The following is a 20,700-nucleotide window of genomic DNA, read 5'->3' on the forward strand; positions in this document are numbered from 1 at the left end:
ATGGTCAGCAGCACCGGTCCTCGGATTTTTCTGGATTCAGCTGATGACTGTAGCCAAGTCATCCTCCAAAATGACTGAACTAGCTGAGAGCATACGCTGAGCGTGTCGAAGATCCCCCCAACTAGCTCTCAGCTCTGCTCCAAGAACCATGCAGTCAAATAACTGATAGCTTCCTGCTGCCACGACCCTGGAGTTCGGATCTTTAATGACGAAATCCGCTCCACCCTTTGTGCCACCATCCAGCATTTACTCATTAAAATTGACCTTGAGGAAGCTTGGGGGTGGGGGCTCCTAGGTGAAAAACACCGTACGAGAAGCTGCTAAGGCAGAATGGGAACCCCAGATATCTCGAGCTATCAAAAGTTCTTCTAAGGAGGAAACATGACTAATCTCTGCTGCCTGGGCGCTCTCCGCCACGAGCCTTGGCGACATGCTCTGCTCCCCGAAGGATCGAGCATTCTTTGCCAGCCATATCTGGTATGCTGTGCAGGTCGCTCTAACCGCCTCTTGGCGTGTCAATGGGTTGCCTGACTACCAACGGATGGTCGGTAAGAACTGGTCCCCCTAAGACCAACCCTCCCATAGCAGCCCTGCCGCATGCCACGCCGCCCTCGCCCATGTGCACTGAAACAGTGCATGGTCCACCGATTCATCGGCTTCGCATGCCCCGCACTCAGGGGGCATCCTCAATCCCCATCTGATAAGTACTGCTCTCGTCGGAAGCCGATCCCATACGACCTTCCATAAGAACAGTGCGACCCTCGGATGGAGGCCTAGGCGCCAGACCCAGGCACACTCCGGACCTAGCTCATGCTATGGCCGGAGCACTCGGGAGAGCTCCCCCACCCTCACTCCGGTCCTACATGACGTGCTCCACACCCGGGTATCCGGACCCGCATAGCCCGGAATCGGAAGGGACCGAACCCTCTCAGCTAGGTGTGACCCAAACTAGCCTTATCCCAAGCAGCCATGCCCGGGACAAAGAGGTCGCAGACCCGCAGTCCCTCCACTGCCTCAATATCAACCATAGTCAGCCATAGTCTCAAAGGTAGGGCACCCACCCATGGGTCTCTAACCACATCAATACTCCGTCCATCGCCTATCAACCATCTAGTATTCTCCACAACTGTGGGCAGGTATCTTGCGATCTCTCGCCACATAAATGAGCAACGACGCCTACTACGAATCGTCCCTACAGTGCTCGTCCGGCCATATCTGGCAGCCATGGTTTGACTCTAAAAACCTTGCAGCTCCAACATGAATCGAGCTGTATATCGGACAATCAGCGCCTTGTGCCTCTCCACAAGAGACAACACACCGAGGCCACCCTCCCTTACTGGTAGGCAGACACTCTCCCGTGCCACTAAGTGCGTCCCATGACCCCTTCCAAACGACCCCCACAGGAAGCTCCAAAGTAGCCGCTCGATCCTCATCAGCACTATTTTCGGAACTACTGTGTTTGCCATGAAGTGGATAGGTATGGAAGCTAGCACTGATCTAATCAGCATCAATCTACCCATCATAGAGAGCGAAGATGCCCTCCAGTCGGCTCTGAATCTTCTGCACCAGACCGAAGCACTCGGCCACCCGCAACCTCCTGCCCGTAATGGGTACTCCCAGATAGCTCCAGGTCCCATCCTGAACTGGCATCTCCAGTATCCCCCGAATCTCCTGTCGGACCCTATGCTCAGTGCCAGGGTTGAAAGAGATGGTTGACTTCTGGAGGTTTACCTTCTGCCTGACATTCCGCAGTACTCTGCTAATACTCTTCTAAGGACTCGTGCATCCGCTGCCCGCACCCTGGCCAGGAGTAGACAATCGTTTGCGAACAGTAAATGTGATATAGACCGAGACCCTGGGGTGGGAACAAACGCCTCCAGCTCTCGGTTAGAACAAGCACCCCGCAGAGCCTGAGATAGGACATCTAAACAGATGATGAACAAATATGGGGATAAAGGACATCCCTGTCTAAGCCCCATAGTAGACCTAAAGAAGGGGGAAGACAAGCTGTTGATCAAGATGGAAAACCTCGACCCCCGGACACACCCCAACACCCACTCAATCCAGATCTCATGAAAGCCAAAGCACTCCAAAGCGCGCCGCAAGAAGCTTCATCGAATTCTGTCGTAAGCCCGTTCCATGTCTAGTTTGACAGCCATCAGGCTTTGTCGCTTAGAGGCAAGCCAAAGATCCCACATCATTTCTTAGGCTAGCATGACATTATCAGAGATATTCCTACCTCCCACAAAGCACCTTGCTCCTAGCAGATGAGGCCTGGCAGCAGATGCTTCATCCTGCCTACCATTATCCTTGCCACAACTTTATAAAGGGTTATACACAAGCTGATAGGCCTAAAGTGGCTAAGCTCCCTCGCATCGTGGCACTTCAGTATCAACGTGACAAAGGTAGCTTTCCAGTCATCGGGCATTATTGCCTGACTGAAGAAATACCGCACTGCCTCCATCACCGCAACCCCGATGATGTCCCAATATCTCCTAAAGAAAAAAGTTAGAAAGCCATCTGGCCCTGGAGCCTTGTCCCCTGCCAGGGCCAGACCGCCTCTTGCACTTCCTTCCCTATCATAGGCCGCACCAAGAGTGCGTTCTATGACACTCCGAGTTGCGTGTCTTCCCTCGGGAGCTGGCCGACATCCCCAGAATCCCTATCCTCCATCCATCTGGACCGAAATATCAAGCAATACCTGACTGACCTCTGACTCCCCCTCCACTTGCCGACCTGTCCCATCTCGCAGGGAACGAATCGCGTTTCTCTGCCTTCTGATAACCGTCATCCGGTGGAAGAATCTGGTATTCCGATCTCCCTCTCTGACCCACTGGATCCTGAACTTTTGTCTCCAGAAGATCTCATGCTAGTGTAGTAACGAGGGATGATTAGCAAGTAGCCCCCGTAGGCGCATCATGTCAATCTCTGAAAGCTCACCCTCCTGATCTTCTCTAGTTTGAAGGTCGCTAATGGCGACCTTAACCACTTCCATCTTCCTAAAAATATCTTCCACCACCTCACGGTTCCAACAGCGGAGCCGCCTCTTAGTTAGCTCCAACTTTCGCGATACCCTCTGCATGGCATTGCCGTGCACCAGCAAAGTCCATGCCTCCTGAACAATGTTCCAGGATTGAGGGTAAGACAACCACACCTTCTCAATGTGGGATAAGTGTCTGACCTGATAGGTAAGAAATCGGATGATCCAATCAGGGGTCGCAGTAGCCCTGTCTATCCGCTCCCAAACCCTAGCCCTGCCAGACTGGTTATTACACCAGGTAAATCGCGGTCCAAAGAAACCTAGATCCACTAAGCCGTTCCGCGATAAAAAATCACAGAACTCTCTCTGGTCTATTGTATCGGTAAAGGGTCGTTCTCCTCTCTTTTCACTTGCATTCAGAATACAATTGAAGCCACCTACCACCGTAGTTGGAAAACCCTGGGCAACTAGATTAGTAATCTTGTCCCAGAGGACTCTCATATTCCTATGATTGGTGCTCGCATACACCCCACATAATACCCACGGAGCAGTATTAAGTTCTGTAACAATCATGATAACTTGTTGGGAACAGTTGTGGAAGACATCCACTGTCGCCACCCTCCATTTCCACAATACCAAAATACCCCCTGACAACCCTTGGGGGTCTATGGCATAGGACTCCCAGTCGGCATCCAAGCGGCGCTATACTCGATGAAGTCCGTTGCCGAACAACCACGTCTCACAAAGAAAGCAGATCTCTGAACTGTTGACCTACACTAACCTCCTGAATGACGGCATAAAAGACGGCTTGCGCGCCCCTCTACAATCCATGCTAGAATCTTCATGGGGAAAAATCTAAGAGGTCAGCCACAAGCTCATCCACCCCCGGGCCATCGGGTTCAGCGCTACCTCGGGATACGTCCCCCCACGCTGACCGTCATCCTCACTTGCTCCAGAAACAGCCCGCATAACTGACGCTTGGACTCTCTGTACCACCGTCGGATGATCCACCGCTGACCTACTAGTGGATCCTACGACCGCAATCCGGTCATCACTGCTCTCCCTACTGTCCCCCCGAGATACCACCTCCCGGGAGGCTTGAGCCAGCTACTCTGCCTCGGGGTGGCTGACCGTTGTCCGGTCCCCTGCCTCATGGGCCCCTCCGTACAGGTCACACTCGCCCGGGCCAGACTCCTGCGGAGGGCCTAATATGACTCCATAACCCGTCGGAGGGCTTTCTAACCTGGATCTCTCCCCTGCTTGGGGCGGAGAACCAAACTAGAACACTGTAGATGATCCTTGTGCTGGGTCTTCGATGGGGTCCGCCAGCCCAAGCACACTCAGTGCTCCTAATGGCCCGAACACCTGTAGTCCGTATGTCCCCGAGTCTGTCACATCGTGCCTACTTGCTGGGTTCGTCCCCCTGCAAGTGGGGCTAAATCGAAAGGGACCAAACCCGAAGACCGCGGGCCCGAGGTCCGCTGGCCCACCAGCAGGCCCGCTCGGAGCCTGCTGCTCGCGCGGCCTGGTGGGCGCGCTCGCTGGTTGAGGGGCAGGCGTCCCACTGTGGGCCTTCCTGCCCATCACACGCATGATGCGCGTACGTGCTGGGATTTATTATCAATATGTATGCAAGTATTAATTGATTTATTCTAACTATTAGGATATGGTGACCAAACCAAACTAGAGATTTACTCGTAGGTGCTGATGGCCAGTGTCCAATATTAATATGTAGATTTTCCTGTAAATTTTCCAGTAACGTAGAATAAATATTTATGGCAATAGGAACTGTTGGTACACCATATCCTCGCCAAGACTCTGGCTAACAAATCCAATGGAAGGTCATGGCAAATAAGATTCTTCTAGGTAGAGTAGAATAAATTTTTAATATAAAAATAATACTTGGATAAATAATTTTGTTCTTTATATTTTGAAGACTTGGAGCGAAAACGTGTAGGCTTTTAAAATACCATTGTATGTCATTTGTAATTAATTTTGACTAGCAAAATACTTGTATTATATTATTAAAATATTTTATACCCCTCAAGTTCTCAAAGGCACACAAGAAGCCTCACAGTTGATATGGTGAAAATGGAAAACACTTTGGGACCCAGAAGCTGCGCCAAACAAGAAGGTCCAGGGTTGTGTTAATAAGAGCATCGATGCCTCACACCGATCTTCCAGTGAATTCTCACATGGAAAGCCAGCTGTGAGGGGCTCTCTCTTCTTACCAAGATTTGTCCCTGTAGCATCACTCTGGTAAAAATATGCACAATATGTCGTAGGTAGGGAGATATCATAACAGCTGGAATAGCACCAGCCAGCAGTTATTAAAAAAACAATCATAAATTAAGCCGAAAGGCCTCAACATTTGAGAGTTCGTTGCATCTCATGCCTGCAGGCTAATATTACACCTAATCCAAACAAAGAGAGTATATTAATGAACTACTACTGAAGTGGTATAAATAAAGGTTCCTCGTTCCCAGAATCATTCTATAATCACTACAAATCTTCAGCATACTAACCCCCTCATATATCACACTAAATCTCAGAATTTATACTAAAACCCCCATGCCATGTGGAAGGAGGACCTTCCATATGCACAAGAATAGGATCCCATAGAATTGCACTTTTAGGTTATTACTTACTGTTGAAATATTTTCGGAAGAAAAGAAAAATAAGAGAAAAAGTGATTTTATTTCTCTGTTTCTCCATATTCGGTACATCTTAGGGGTTATATATACTCATGTATAGACTCCATACATAGAAAATAATATAGGCTGATATAGAATCTCACTAACAATGAAAAATATTATAAGTGATACAGGTTGTTATATGATCCCTAAAATCACTTTAACAAGATTATGCCAACAAAGAAAACTTATATGGGTTAACACAGAATCACGCTGGTAAAGAAAAATATTATGAGTGATGCAGGTTGTTGCGTGATTCCTAAAATTATTTTAACATCCTCCCTCAAACTTAAGATGGTACTATACGTGCCAACTTTAGTTTAGAAATTAGATCACGAATTGTACTCAAGTTAGAGTAATATGAACTGCAGTTTTTACCAAAAAAAAAAAAATTAGATCACGAATGTACCGAAAAACTGATGTACTAAATGAAGAGCTGGAGTAGTAGCTCAAAAGCTGGTGTAGCATATTTGGAGTTGACATAACAACTTAGAAATCGATATGGCAGACTTATTTGTCTGACTTACGTGACAGATTGACATGTCTATCGATGTGGCAGATTGGCTTGTCTGATGATACGGCGGCGAGAAGACACAAAGAAGATGATAGTTGCAGCGGGAACAGATCTTAAAGAGAAGAAAACCGAAGCTCGACAATGCTCGTAGACGAAAGCACCATAGAAGAAGAGTAAGAGACCTCGAACTGGGTGATGAAGGAGCCGAGGGCAACTCTAGTTCCGTCCCGGAGTTGAGGATACCACGATTACCCCGCCGGCCGGATCCAGTTGATGTGACGGAGTCCGAGCACTATCGCGCCCTAGATGAACCTGTAGACCAATGACAATGCCTCTATGATGGAGGCCTTCATGGCCACCACTACCAACCTCCACGGCTTCCCCTAGGCGTCGATGCCGGCCACCTCGAAGGAGGAACAGGAGCACTGGAAGCAGGTGTTTAGGGAGCTTAACTTCCTCATCTTCGGTGGCGTCGGTGTGTCCTTGCCCGAGAGGCTATAAAGAAGGAGGTCACTAATACGGAGGAACAGGAGTACCGAAAGTGGGTGCTCAGAAAGCTTAACCCCCTCATCTTTGATGGCGTTGGCGTGTCCTCACCAGATAAGGCTGTATAGGAGGAGGTCATCGACATGGAGGAATAGGAGTACCGGAAGTGGGTACTCATGGAGCTTAACTCCATCAAGCCGGCCAAGATCGGCGAAGAAAAACACCCCGCAGCATGATCGGTGATGATCCTGAAGCGAGGAGAGCCACTGGACGCTTTCAAAAAGCCAGAGGCGGCAGTGTTCAAGACGGGGAGGATGGGGTTGGACTCGAAGATGGTCTCGAAGTAGATCGGTGCTGGAGGTCTGAAGACTGCAACTGTAGTCGTGGCGGTGTACGCCGGGTCGGCCTTCTCGGTCTCGCCGTCGTCGAGTTTGCTGTCATTGTTGAGCTTTTCGGTGAAGGAGGAGGTACCGGCGATCGTAGACTATGCTGCCAAGGATCCATGGAGAACTCAAAGCAATGGACAAATTTGAGGGGTGGAATCAGATCGAAGAGAGGATGGGGAGTTAGGGATTCCTTATCTCCCCTCTCAAAGATGGGAAGTTAGGGATTCCCTATCTTCCCTCTCTATTTCTCCATCACTCGGAGGTGACGAGGTGGGCTTGGCTAGTGCGAGGCGTGTGGACTGCGAGGGAGACGTGTTCGAGGGCTGCCGCCATCGCAGCACTGCTAGAAAATGGTCCCGGCATGGGAAGAGAGCCATCCTAGGCAAGGGCGCAGCCAAGAGGGGCGACTGCAGTGCCTACACAGGCCAGGGTCGGCATCTCTTTTGGATTACAGTAAAGATGAAGAAAAAGAAAAGGCTAAATTTCTTTCAGATTTGAAGAAGAGGCTTAGAAAGCCACCAAGATCGGAGCCCCGACTATCCCCCAAATGAGACAGAAGAAACAGAGGATCTGCGAGCGACGACGACGACTATAATAAAGACAGAAGAGATGATTACAGCAGGTTACATGATCGGTAGCTCTGATACTATGTTAAAATATTTGGAGAAGAAGAGGAAAACAAAAGAAAAAGAGAGAGAAAAGTGATTTTATTTTTCAGTTCTTCCATATTCTGTACATCTCAGGGGTTATATATACTTGTGTACAGACTCTATACATAAAAAATAATATAATTTAATATAGGATCTCACTAACGATAAAAAATATTATAGGTGATACAGTAGTCATATGATCCCTAAAATTACTCTAATAAAATTATGCTAATAAAAAAAACTAATATAGGTTGACACAGAATTATGCTGATAAAGAAAAATATTATGAGTGATGCAGGTTGTTATGTGATCTCTAAAATTATTCTCACACTTACATTGATGACTTTTTAGAAAGATCGAGAATGATGACCTTCTCAAAGAACTTACGAGCATGAAGTTCGAGGAGGTTTTTCTTCTGGTCGAAGAAGTTGGAGAAGATTTTGATTAGTTACTTGGATGAAGTTGACCAAGTAAACACTACCGTCTGAAATTTGAAGTTTAAGTTGTGTCCTGGTGATTCGAATGAAGGGCTTAATGTCAGCGGAGCATCCCCCATCCTTCGCTGGGAGCACGAAGCCAATTGCCGAACTCAGCAAGTCTTGAACCTAGAAGACGTGATGGCATTATCGCTTGCAATTCGTGTGCTCCAGTATGCCACTTGACAACTATCAAATTTTTATTAAACTAGAAGTCCATGCTCACTCTCCTGTCTCCTTCCCCTATAAATGAGCTTAAAGACATGCCATGGTCTCACAAATCGCATCACTCTCCTCGCCGACCAAGATGAAGTCTTCCATGCTCGCCGCCATCCTCCTTGCTCTTATAATGCTAAAACTCAGCACCACCTGTCACGGCGCGCTGCAATGGGGATTCTACAAAGGAAAATGCGGCCGGAGTGACGTCGAGGCCATCATCCGAGGCGTTGTCACCGCTCGGTTCAGGAGAGACCCCACCATCGTCGCTGCTCTCCTCCGAATGCAGTTCCATGACTGCTTTGTTAACGTAAGTCTTTATTCTCTCTACTTGGTTTTTAACGAGAGAATTAATAGAAACTAGGCTGAACTACTAGAATTTATCCTGGATGGAAACTATATATTGCTGAATAAGGATTTATAAAGGTGATCGCATACAGCTGGAACAAGTTGGCGGTTTATTGCATGAACTAGGCCAGCTCTGCCGGCTTTATATGCAAGAGATTTTCAGACTAAGCCTAGATTACCACCGGTTGCAAGCTAGTGGTGTGCTAATATTCCTTTATGTACTGTGCTTTTGCACCGAATCAAGCTAATTTTTTATGGATATTTTATGAGTGAAGGGGTGTGATGCATCGATACTTTTGGATGGACGCTCGAGTGAGAAGACTGCGCCTCCAAACCTGAGTGTAAGGGGCTACGACATCGTCGACGAAGCTAAGGCTGCATTGGAGAAGGCCTGCCCTGGTGTAGTTTCATGTGCGGATATCATTGTCGCAGCGACAAGGGATGCAGTTGCATTGGTAATTAAGCTGTGCAAACATGCCAAGCTAATGAGGTAATTTCTTTTTCTTATCAAGGTAATGAAATTATTGTTGTTGGATTATTTGTGACATTAGGGTGGAGGGTTGCGGTATGAATTACCGACGGGAAGGAGGGATGGAAAGGTCTCGCTTGCCGGTAACGTGAATCTCCCATCTCCTTCAGCAACAGTGGCGCAGGCGATCGACGCATTTAAAAGGAAGGGACTCGGTACAGTTGAAATGGTTCTTCTATTAGGTACTCTTCTTCTGCATTAGAGATCATTAAACAATCATGCAGTCTAGGTAACAAGTGGGATCAGATATACAAGCTTCGCACATCTTGTCTACTTGAATAGAAAACTCGTGAGGGCAGGGTACATAGGCCTTGCCGATCTATTTGCATTGCTAGATTCTAGAGTGGCATCCACTGTAGGATGTGGCTTTGTTTTATTGGCTTGGACCTCATGAGGCCTACTTTGCAGGGTGGGACCTGACTCAAGCTGCGTAGTAGAAGAGAACCAAATCCAAATCCTAAGGTGGATGTGATCCAAATTTCTTGTGTTATTACCCTTGATCATTGAATGAAAAATTAGTTCGTGAGAACTTTCAAATCACTTTGGTCTAATGTTATTTCTTATTTTCACCTTCAGTTCTCACCCACAAGCATATCACATATTCAAAAGAACTTCTCAACCATATTGCTACTTTTGTTGTCAGATAGGTTCTTACATATGCTTCTTTTGTGTGTATATGTGTGTGATTTCTAATTTTATTTCTTCAATTATACTTTGTATCTCTGTCTCAGCAATTAAACTGTGTATCTTGCTCGAGTACTCTAAATAATAACTCACATCTTATTTATGACTCAAGCATCAAATGATAATTGAAAGCTATTATAGGTGGTCATACTGTTGGAGTCACTCATTGTGCATTTGTCATGAATCGCCTCTACAATTTCAATGGAACGAATAAAGCTGATCCTACCATGAATCCTGCCCTAGTTATGGCGCTGAAACTTAGATGCCCTGCGAATGGAGCATCAGGGAATAGCACGATCAACCTCGATCAGAACTGGTCCAGTGCAAACAAAGTGGACAACAGTTACTACAAGCAACTCATGATGAAGAAAGGCATCCTTGAAATCGACCAAAAGTTGACTTTGGACTCTGCAACCAAATACATAGTTTCATGGCAAGCTAATGGATCCAACTTCCCAACCCTATTCAACTACGCCATGGTCAAGATGGGCACCATCCAAGTCCTTACTGGAACGCAAGGAGAAATAAGGAAATCCTGCCGAGCTATCAACAAGCGTTAATTGTTAGTGTGAAGTTTGCGTTCTTGTTCCAATATTTTCTGTTGTTACATTTATCTCTGATTTTCCTTTTTCTTGAATTGTCAGCACATTCAAGTTCGAGTTTCTGAGAGAAGAATTTTCGTGTTTGAGTTTGAGGGTTGTTTCTTTGAATCTATACAAATGTCAATGTTGGTGGACTAACCATCAGCAATATTTGTTTGTTTGAACCTTAATAAATGACAACTTCATGAAGCAACCATCAAAATGATTCTCACCATTGTTCTCTAATTTTGATGAGGTGAGATTTGTATGGTAAGAAAGCACATTGCAATTAATCTTATGCGCATTTCTTGCTTAGACTAATCTGGCTCCAATTTGGTGACACCATCTATAGATAAAAAAGACTCTTTCACCTAATGCTGTTCCAAATAAGGAGAGCAATTAATCATCTCATTATAGATCGTCTAGTGTTCTGTTGCGTAATGGAATTTTTGATTTGGCCAGCTGATTTCACATCTGGCCTTATGGCACTCTTGATGAGACATCCTGAGGGAAGGTGGTCTACCATTATAATGATATTGAACTAGGCTTTGCTGCAGCTCAGCAGTAAGTCATTCTCAAGCAGCTCAACTTATTAAGGCTTGTCGGAACTGGGAACTGGCAACTGGCAACTTCTATTTGTCCAGTTCAGATAGAAAACTTAGTTGTGGTCCAACCATGTCTGTCTTTCTCGCTGATGCATCGAGCTTTCCTGCAGCAAAAAAGTCATGACACAACCCCCTTAAACTTAGCTTCGAATTTCACTAAACTAATACTTACAGAGGATAGGTGGAATGTGTGATCTTAGACGTGAAGTATTCTCTCATGATAGTATTCTGATCTTTCTATGGTGATCAAAATTTTATATCAAGTGAAAGGTTGCTTTTGCCATTGGATAGGATTCCAATAGCCACGAGAATCTGTTGCTATCTGGTTCGACTGGAATCAGGAATCAGTCGGCTCCACCACTCATAGAGCTTTTCCCTTGATGGGTTGCATCTACCAAAATTGCTACCAAGTCCCTAATTCAATTCATTAGTTCTTTTTCTACTTCTTTTGTTGTCGTCCATATGAACGAACGGTGCCTTCTGCTGCCACAGCATAGAGTTATAATTGAATAATGATCGAGATACTTGATTCAACCCGTCCAACCCCCTATGATTGAGAGCTTAATGCAGGATCCATTTAGTCCTTTGTAATTTTGTTTCCACAATCCCAAGGTCCCTAAAACTATCTAGAAACTGACATTGCTATAAATCTAACCTGTAAGGGCTCGTTGTCTGTCCGAAAGAGAGAAGACTCAGCAGCTGTCACCCACCTCAGGTCATAGCTTGCAGGACTCCAAAGAGTTTGGATCAGACCAGTTTCATCAAATCCCTACAGAACTACCGTAGAGCTTTATTAACATAACATCATGTAATGTTATGCTGAATGCATGGATTTATTGTGAAGAAGCCACTACAAACCACCACTCTCTGATTCAGAGGCTTACACCACCAAAAAATTATGGTCATTGGCAAGCTTAAACCAGGTCCGCACATGAATTTTTCAAGCTGATCTAATCACCATGTGCACCACAAACAGGCTCAAAAATCCAAAAAAAAAACACAAAAATTAAAAAGAACAAGCCAGCCTGCACTAGCACTTGCAAGTGGATTGAACAAACACAAGCATTTCTAGACATTGTTATGCTCACTGATAAATAATTTGTGCTGCAGCATTTAACAGTTGATTAGAAACAGCTGCAAGTGACAATGCAGCAGAACCAAATTGGGCTGCCAAAATTTGCCAGTGAATTTCATAACTAAGGACATGCATAATGAACCACACGCTCCCCAACAATAAGTGACCCCAAAAGAAGAAAAATGCCCCATGCCGTTGCAAGGCAGAACTGCCTATAAGAAATTTGCTAAAAAACTATTCAACCACAGCTAGAAGATCACCCGCTCGACAGAAGCAATGCTTCACATCTGCTCCTAGATCCACCTGCACGCACATATCAGAGGCAATTAGAGCCCAAGTATTCAGCTGCCATGGGTATAAATTCTAGTTCATTTGTAATAGGCAGTCTACCGAAACAAAGATCTGTTACTGTGAACGCTTAATGATATCTATTTCTGACTGTTTATTTGTGCAGTACTTTCCCTTCTGCATAAAGAATTAGAGCTACAAAATTTTCTTGCTTCAGAACAGGGCTCTAATCCGCATGTTGACCAGTGGTAGAAAACTTAATGTTAGATTTTTCTTTTTGTCAGAATATTAACTAGCCCATAAGTCCAGGATATCATTATATTCACGAAATTTCTCCGCAAAAAATTGAAACTGCAGTTCATATTTATACAGGATACGAGCATCAAGGACAACTTTTAATTAGATCAGCAACAAGTTTTAATTAGAACAGCAAAAATAATCCAAAGACTGGGGATGACTTGTATAAAGAGACCTGCTTTACAGGCAGGATTTCTAATTTTAAGAAAATTTGATTTTTTTTTTTTTGATGAAGAAGAAAATTTTGAATTTTAAATATTCAAGAATTGCCTATTAGCGACACTAAAGATACCTAGGTGTGAATGGGCATGTACAGAATCCAACTATGAACCACCACATAAAAATGTGGCCAACGCATCTCTATCTAACCCTATACTTGTGAGTTGGAGAAAATACAGGTTTGGCCGACGAGCAATGCCTCGTTCCACAAGTTTCCGGCCACAACTTAAAATTCGAGTAAACAAGTCATCAATCTGAATGCTACATTACTTGCAGGCTGCAGCACTTAGCTGCATGTCTGCTAGATATTTGCATTCAATAAAAACATGAGATACACAACAAAGGAATGCCTTTCTTTGCAGCAATAACACTTACCTCATATGCATTGATATTCGAGAAAAGGACCTGCAGTAAAAAGAGCATTAGCCACACACCAGTCAAAATAAAATATCACAGGCAAAGCAGAAAGGACACAACCAGGACACGAAAGAAGCATTCACAATAAAAATGAAAGATCCAAGGAAATTACAAGAGACCTTCTTGAGTAACAGGCAGCATACAGAAGCATTATAAAGCAGGTAAGCTAGATGCAGCTAATAAAAATTCCAACAAGAACACAGCTTCCTCTAAGGAAATATACTCTTTTGAGTATATATTTTATGTAACATCAGCAATACTTGATACTGCAAGTTCTATCTTATGGCATAAGCAGCCAATTAACTGGATTCATTTGCACAAATAAAATATTTTGCCTTGAGTAACAGTCCTAGTCACCTTAATCTTATGGCATAAGCAGCCAATTAACTGGATTCTTCTACTAACCAACTCTCCTGAAAAAGGACAGAACGTGACACCTTGAACTTTTCAAGAGACAAAAACACTCCAGCATACCGAAAACCAAGGTGACCAACCATCGTGAAGGACATGGCTAATCAGTGCGACATACCAAGGCATCTTGATTTTTTTTTAAAAAAAATGGAGCTTTCTCACAATTTTGGCCATATTCACCAATGTCCACCTCCCTCCTACATGCAAAGCATGCCAGTGACAACTTTTTTTTATTCAAAAGATCCAACATACAAATTTGTCGATGGGAAGCCATGATAACACTGACAATACTCAACTCAAGACCAGGCTAAAGGATTTCAAGTAATGAAAAACCAGGGCTTCACAATCATAACGAACAATCAGGGTTTCACAGTTATATTCTCTCGTAAAAGCTTGTTATGAGCAGACATAATCATCCTACCCTCAAAGCCTTGCTTTTTTAACCCTCCTCGATATGCAAATGCAATACCAGAAACTGACATGAATTGCCACTTCAGTCACAGAAGTACTGCCTACAGAGAGTATATGCATTGACATATTCGAGTATTCTTCCACCTCTGATTCGGTGAATATATGGCAACGCCAAAATTGCAGTTTCAAAGGAAGCTTTCCATTTCAAGCTCTTACAGAAATCAATTTGCTACACCCAATCACCCAAAAACTACTACTTTGTGGAAATCAACTGATAATGCCTCATGTACCTTTCTAAAGAGATATTTATTCTTTGTGGAAAACTACTACCCAAGGTCTGCGGCACCGATAGTACCGATGAAGACCGATTTTGGTACGGTACCAGTTCGGTCCGGTCGAGATAGGAAAAAAAAACACGGGTCCGATGCGTGGACGCGCACGCGCCCACGCGTTACCATAGAGTGGCATTGTGCGGCATTTCAAGCCCACGCGGGGCAGCCTGCATGGGCTCGCTGCCCCGCGCGGCGAGCTCGTGAGGGGAATCGAGGCAGCGCGGGGAATCACGTGCGGGCATGGTTCCCTGCGAGTGGGCGCGAGCAAGCTCGTAGTTTTCCACTCGTGCCTGATTCCCCACTCAGCCCCGCACGCGGGGTTTTTTTTCTCCCTTTATTTTTTTTCCCTCCCCTTCTTCTTCTTCTCGAACCCTTCTTCCCCTCTCTCTTCTCTTCCTCTCTTTCCCGGTTCCCCCCCGTTCTCCCGCGAGCAAGGAAGGAAGAAAGGTCCCGCCCACGAGCAAGGAAGAGAGGTCCTCCTTTTTTCGGTACTTACCTTCTCTTCTTTCCCGCTTCTTCTTATATTCTTTCTTCTTCTTCTTCCCCTCTTCTTCTTCTCTTCTTTCTTCCTCTTCTTCCTCCTCTTCTTCCCCGCTTCTACCGGTGCCGGTCGCACCAGTTTCGGTTCAGTACCAATTTTCACAGCCGAACCATACCAGTAGTTGTCGGCACCTATTCGAGATAGCCTGAACCGACCGGTTCCGATCAGTTCGGCAGACCATGCTACTACCCATCCCGTAAACAAAATCAAGCCCTTCTATATGCTCGCTACTTGTTCCTTCCCGATGTATGCTTTCAGCAGTTGACTGAAACATTGCTTATAACTTTAAACCTCCTTTATTCCATCTAATTAGAGAGTTCAAATATACTTTCAAAGGCAGCTCAGAGCTTGCAAGACACTAGCAAGCACTAAAACACCATGCTAAGAAGGTGGAATTATTTAGAAAGAAATTGTGATTTTTCTGACAAATGCAACAAACAGGTTGAGTTGTTTTCTGGAAGCATTGTACCAATGGATCTCCTTTTAGGCAGGCGAAATGACTCTAATTGATTCTATGTTATTCAAGTTCTTTAACCAAATGACAGTTATGTACATCAAAAACAAGCCCCCATCTTTTTTTCCCCATCCTAGTACTCCAATATGAACTTAAAGTTTAACCTAGCAAGCAGCTTAGTGGCCAGTTCCCAATCCATTAAATATGCTTTCATCATGTATATGGCATCAATGTTCAAAATCTTAGATTTCTTAAGAGTTTTTCAATTAAAAAAAAAGGAAAAGAAGAAACTTCACAAACTCCCCACTATCATAGCACAGGATGTCATGTGAATATCGCAATTCTTAAAAACAGAATAGCAGTTCCAGGTCAATGCATATGAACGGCGATTCAGCAATGGAGTTACCATTAAGAGGACAAAACAGATGTTTGATCGGACATATCTAGTACATAAGTGCCAGCAAAGGATGAAAGGTGAAACAAAATTTCATACTTCGGTAGTATGCATGTGTTATAAAAATATGAAGAAATTGAGCTTCAAGGGGTGCAAAATCATTCCAAATTAAACTTCTCGAGCATTTTTAATTTATGAAAATTTGAAAATTGATGGCTTATTCATGTAATTTATGGTCTTATCAAAAAACTGTTAAAGCAACAAACTACTAAAAGGCATGCTCTTGTGAAAAAACTTGGGAGAAGAAGACAGTTAAAACTTTACGAGATGGACATAACACGAAAATTAAAAATAGCTTTTGTTTTCTTTAAGAAACAAACATCTACAAGATCATAGGTGCATGGACAACAGATGAAGTCCTAATCTTAATCAAGGATGCTGCGTTACAGCACAACAGCATGACCCTTCATAGCAAATCTTGACAAAACAACAAAACTGCTTAACCATGGTGAAATCATTTGATCAGCTATGCATCAACAGCCAAAGAATCAATAATTGTACCTTCTTTCCAGCTTCCACTTGGGCAACATCAGCACCCACCGACAGAATCTGTCAAAAAGAAATGTGACATTGATGATTGATCATTTATGCTGGTGGCTTACAGAAATGTAACTCGATGCTTCTTTTGTTCCTCACCTCACCCATTAGATACCGTTCAAATTTAACAGCTGATTTTGGCAGCAAGACTCCACCTGCAGATTTCTGTACCAAATAATTTGTTCTATTATTTTATATATTGACCAAAAAATAAAGAATGTTTCAGTCGAATATATTGAGTGATATCATGGAGAACAAACACATTACTCTAAGTTCACTTCAGAACTTGCATAATTCATATCTTGTTTGCAACCTGACACAGGGCTGACAACTTAGTTGGATGGACTTTGGTAGTTCAACTTCTAGAGCAGAAGTTTTATAGTCTAATTACTACAAGCAGGTTTCAGCATAGCTGAGAATAGAGTTTGCTTCCCCCCCTTCTGCCGCCCCCCTTGAAGGAGACAACTTGGAAAAAAAATCCATCCATTGATGGTTAAGAATCTTTAGCATATAAGCAAAAGCTTTCAATCAAAATCATGCTCAGATTGACACAATTATAATCGGAACCTGAAACATGTAAAGCTATTATAGTTGGACTTATGTAGAACCTGGACAAGGTCAAGTTCATTTTTAATCAAAAGGTTTACTCTTCTTCTGAAGCATCTTGCACCAATAGTTTCCTTCAAGTTGCCAGCCATAAATGCATCTTGACTGAAGGAAAGTAATCCTTACTCCACACTCCCAAGCACCATGCACAGGATAACGAGAACATTAGTATTTAGAGCTCATAGTAGACCACAAGCTGGTGGTTGATTAGGTTGGAGAGATAAAAAGGTTTAACCTTGAGGTTAGGTACATCTTTCGGATATTCCAGTTTCAGGTCAGGTATGACTATGGGCTGTTGTTCATCTGCCCACGCACAACAAATACTCCAAACCTTAAAGCAAACAAATTCTACATTATTTAACTCGGGGTTATTATATGGTAGATTAAAAATCTTGCAGGTCCATATATCTCCAATTTAGTAGGATATATAACTCAACAGCAATGTAGCTAACAAAAGCTACCATGAGAATACATGGTGGATTAAACATATTGCTACACCAATAAGACATGTCACTGAATTGTAAACAGAGCTGTATTGAGAATAATAAGATTCTAAATGCATAAATGCACAAAAATTCGAGTTTGGTTATCAAAATGAAGCCATGACTAATAAAGCATCAACCAAGAAACATTATATGTTGGAATTTTATAATGTGTAATTTCTGATTCCAATTTTCTAGTGATTCAAAATTTTAATTATTTTATTTTTTGTTGATTTTAACATGGGGATGTCCCGAGGAGATGCATCTCGTGGTGAATAGTAGTTATTCTACAAATAGATGCATCCTTTCTTCTTGAGGCCATTCTTAATGAATGGGTATGCCTTTCATTAAAAGAGTTGCATGGAGGGATGCTTCTTAAGCATCAAATTTTTTGTCTCTCACCCTTCTGAAACCTATAAATAGATGATCATAGTGTAGCATCGGAGGCCAATTCGAGATGAGAAGTATGAGAAGAATGAGAGAATTCCCATCACATTCATCCCCTATATTTTAGAATGCTATACGATATTATTTCCTTCTGCATTTGGACTCAGACTAGTTCGGATTCGCCCTTGTTTCATCTTGTTGAAGTGTACCTTAAGACGATCGCGAAAGAGTAGACCGCCATCAACTGTTTTCATGGACGATTTCTACTCTAAAGGATACTCATTATGTTGTCTTTTACGATAGAAAACACGAATTTTTCCCACATTAGAAACATCCTTGGCGTATTTGTCGCCTACCCATTAGCAGGATAACATGTGATTACTGCAAAAGAAAAAAAATGAAAGAAATAATAGGAAAATACGGAGATATAATACGATATTAGAGAAAAGGGGAACCTCGGGGAGCTCCTCCAGGCGGATGAGAACTCTATCAGCTTGCGGAACGACCTGGGCTCAAAAAAGAATGCATAAGCGAAGACAGTCAAACTGAGAGGAAATGGAATGAAACAAGAAGAGGAGGATGGGGGGGGCGGTGGGGGCGGGGGGGTTGGAATACAGACCTTGGAGGGCTCCCATTTCTGGGCGGCGACCCTAAGAGCGGCCCTTCGCGAGGAAGGGAGCCTCCAGTTAGAGGTAGGGCAAGCGCGAAGAGGAAGGGGAGGAGGGGTCTGAGGGTGAGACGGGTGGAGAAAAGACTTGGCGGCTGAGAGGAGGGACGACGCCATGGACGGGGCGCTGGGAGAAGAATGGGAGAGTAGCTTGAGATGCTATGATTGGATTTGAGTATCTGGAGGCTGCGAGGGCCGGTGACTTCCGAATGCCGATTTATTGGGATTTCAAGAAAGATCCCGGCGGTTCTAGATAGTTCGACACGTGAGGAATGATAATGGGCCGGGCTAGGCCGGGCCCAGAATTAGCAAGGTTTCAGGCTGGGGAGCATACCTCAGAATACTGGGCCGGGCTAGTTATGGACTGAGCTCTATAGTTGAATTATTTGGGGATTAATATTATAACAATAATAGCCCACATTTGCAATCATGATTAGAAATAATGAATGATTATTTAAAAAATATTATCCGTCTGATTAATTGTTCATCATACATCATTTGCTCCAAATAACTTTAAAATATTTGAACTTTAAAAAATGTATATTGCGGTAAATATTGTAAGTTTTAAATAACTACTGCTATTTTCACTACATGACTGTCCCTATAATTGAATAAGTTGCATCGCGATAATCAGCTTTATATGATTTTTCATTATCAATGCCTATGATGAATTGAACCATCCTGGTTGCAAAACCATTAAGATGTTGATTATAAACTTTATGATCCTTATAATATTTGGATAATTTTAATTAAAATACTTAAATGAGAAGTAATTTATTCAAAAAGGCAAATCTTTGTTTTAAATTAGATGAAACTATTCAAGAGAGGAGGAAGAATAATATTCATGCACCCCCTTCAATAAAAAGGAAAAATAGAAAGTAAAGAAGTCTTACCTTTAAATGAAAGCAGCAAAAAACCTACCAACTCATTGGAAAAAGGTTGTCCACATCTTGATTGGCATGTTTTAGTTGCACTTAATATAGAGAAACTATATTAAAGATAATATTATACATTTTCATGCCACTGTAATGCTCAGTCCCAATTCTAGTTGCATCTCATACAATCAACCAAAGAAAGGGCCATATCTATATTGGTTATACATGATTAACGAATCACCGGAAAAAAAAATCACAATCAATACATTGCGGCCTGTCATTGCATTCGTCTTCTATAGTTGAGAGAGCAAGTAGTAATGTTGGAAATGCAAAAACCTCTATTCTATTTATCAGGACAGGATGTGCTCTCTCTCTCTATCAAGATACTCTCTTCAATTGCAAAGGACCAAATAATGCCTCCATATTCACTCCTAGCATTAACAAGAAAGAAGCGAAAGCACATAAACTAGGGAGGTAAATACACCAATCAAATTAAACATTAATAGTACAGATTGCATCTGATGCACATGCTTAAAATAAACACTACATGGATTCTTGTCACTCTATTCTGATTTCCACATAACAAGGTATGAAAATGGTTAGACTTTAGTGCCTAATCTTTTCTCAGCACCCAAATGAAATTTACTTTTATAACGAGCATGACTCCCAATTTTTGCCAAAGATGACCTGCAAAGCTCCAAAAAAAAAAAAAAGAAAGAAAAAAAAAGGAAGAGAGGGGTAAGAAGAACCTCACCCGCATAGCAACCTCCACCGGACCTTCTCTCCTCCTCACCCGCGTAGCAACTTCCACCGGGCCTTTTCTCCCTGGAGAGTGTTCGATACGGGCAAACTAGACGAGGGGTATTCGGTTCCCGCATTTAATCGATGCTCGCACATTTCGAATCTGTACCACTTCGGTGGAATTAAAGCCACCTCGATGGTAATTATACCCCCTTTCAAAAGAAGAAAAATTATATAAGCGGAGAAAGAAGCGGCTATCTTTAATTACCTAAAAATCGTATTTGGTTGGTTAATTAACTGAATAACCATCACTTAACCCGGGGTTATGCGAGAACCGCAAGGCCCAAATGCTCCGGGA

At 43.3% G+C, this 20,700-nt stretch overlaps 2 protein-coding genes across 2 annotated transcripts; one reads left to right on the forward strand and one right to left on the reverse strand.

Moving 5' to 3' along the window:
* The first annotated feature begins 8,477 nt into the window (after positions 1-8,477).
* Positions 8,478-12,397, forward strand: LOC103703609 (peroxidase 60). Its single transcript, XM_039119404.1, has 4 exons — positions 8,478-8,711; positions 9,025-9,204; positions 9,301-9,460; positions 10,104-12,397. Exons 1-4 carry the CDS (start codon positions 8,493-8,495, stop codon positions 10,520-10,522), a joined length of 978 nt encoding a protein of 325 aa, XP_038975332.1. The 5' UTR covers positions 8,478-8,492; the 3' UTR covers positions 10,523-12,397.
* Positions 12,195-18,928, reverse strand: LOC103703578 (10 kDa chaperonin 1, chloroplastic-like). The gene is made up of 6 exons (XM_008786485.3): positions 18,679-18,928; positions 18,515-18,565; positions 16,684-16,749; positions 16,549-16,596; positions 13,403-13,432; positions 12,195-12,526 (listed from the first exon to the last, which is right to left on the reverse strand). The coding sequence occupies exons 1-6, from the start codon at positions 18,841-18,843 to the stop codon at positions 12,458-12,460; spliced, it is 429 nt and encodes a 142-aa protein (XP_008784707.2). The 5' UTR covers positions 18,844-18,928; the 3' UTR covers positions 12,195-12,457.
* Positions 18,929-20,700: the final 1,772 nt, after the last annotated feature.

Source organism: Phoenix dactylifera, chromosome 2 (assembly GCF_009389715.1).
Source record: "Phoenix dactylifera cultivar Barhee BC4 chromosome 2, palm_55x_up_171113_PBpolish2nd_filt_p, whole genome shotgun sequence".
Taxonomy (NCBI): Eukaryota; Viridiplantae; Streptophyta; class Magnoliopsida; order Arecales; family Arecaceae; genus Phoenix; species Phoenix dactylifera.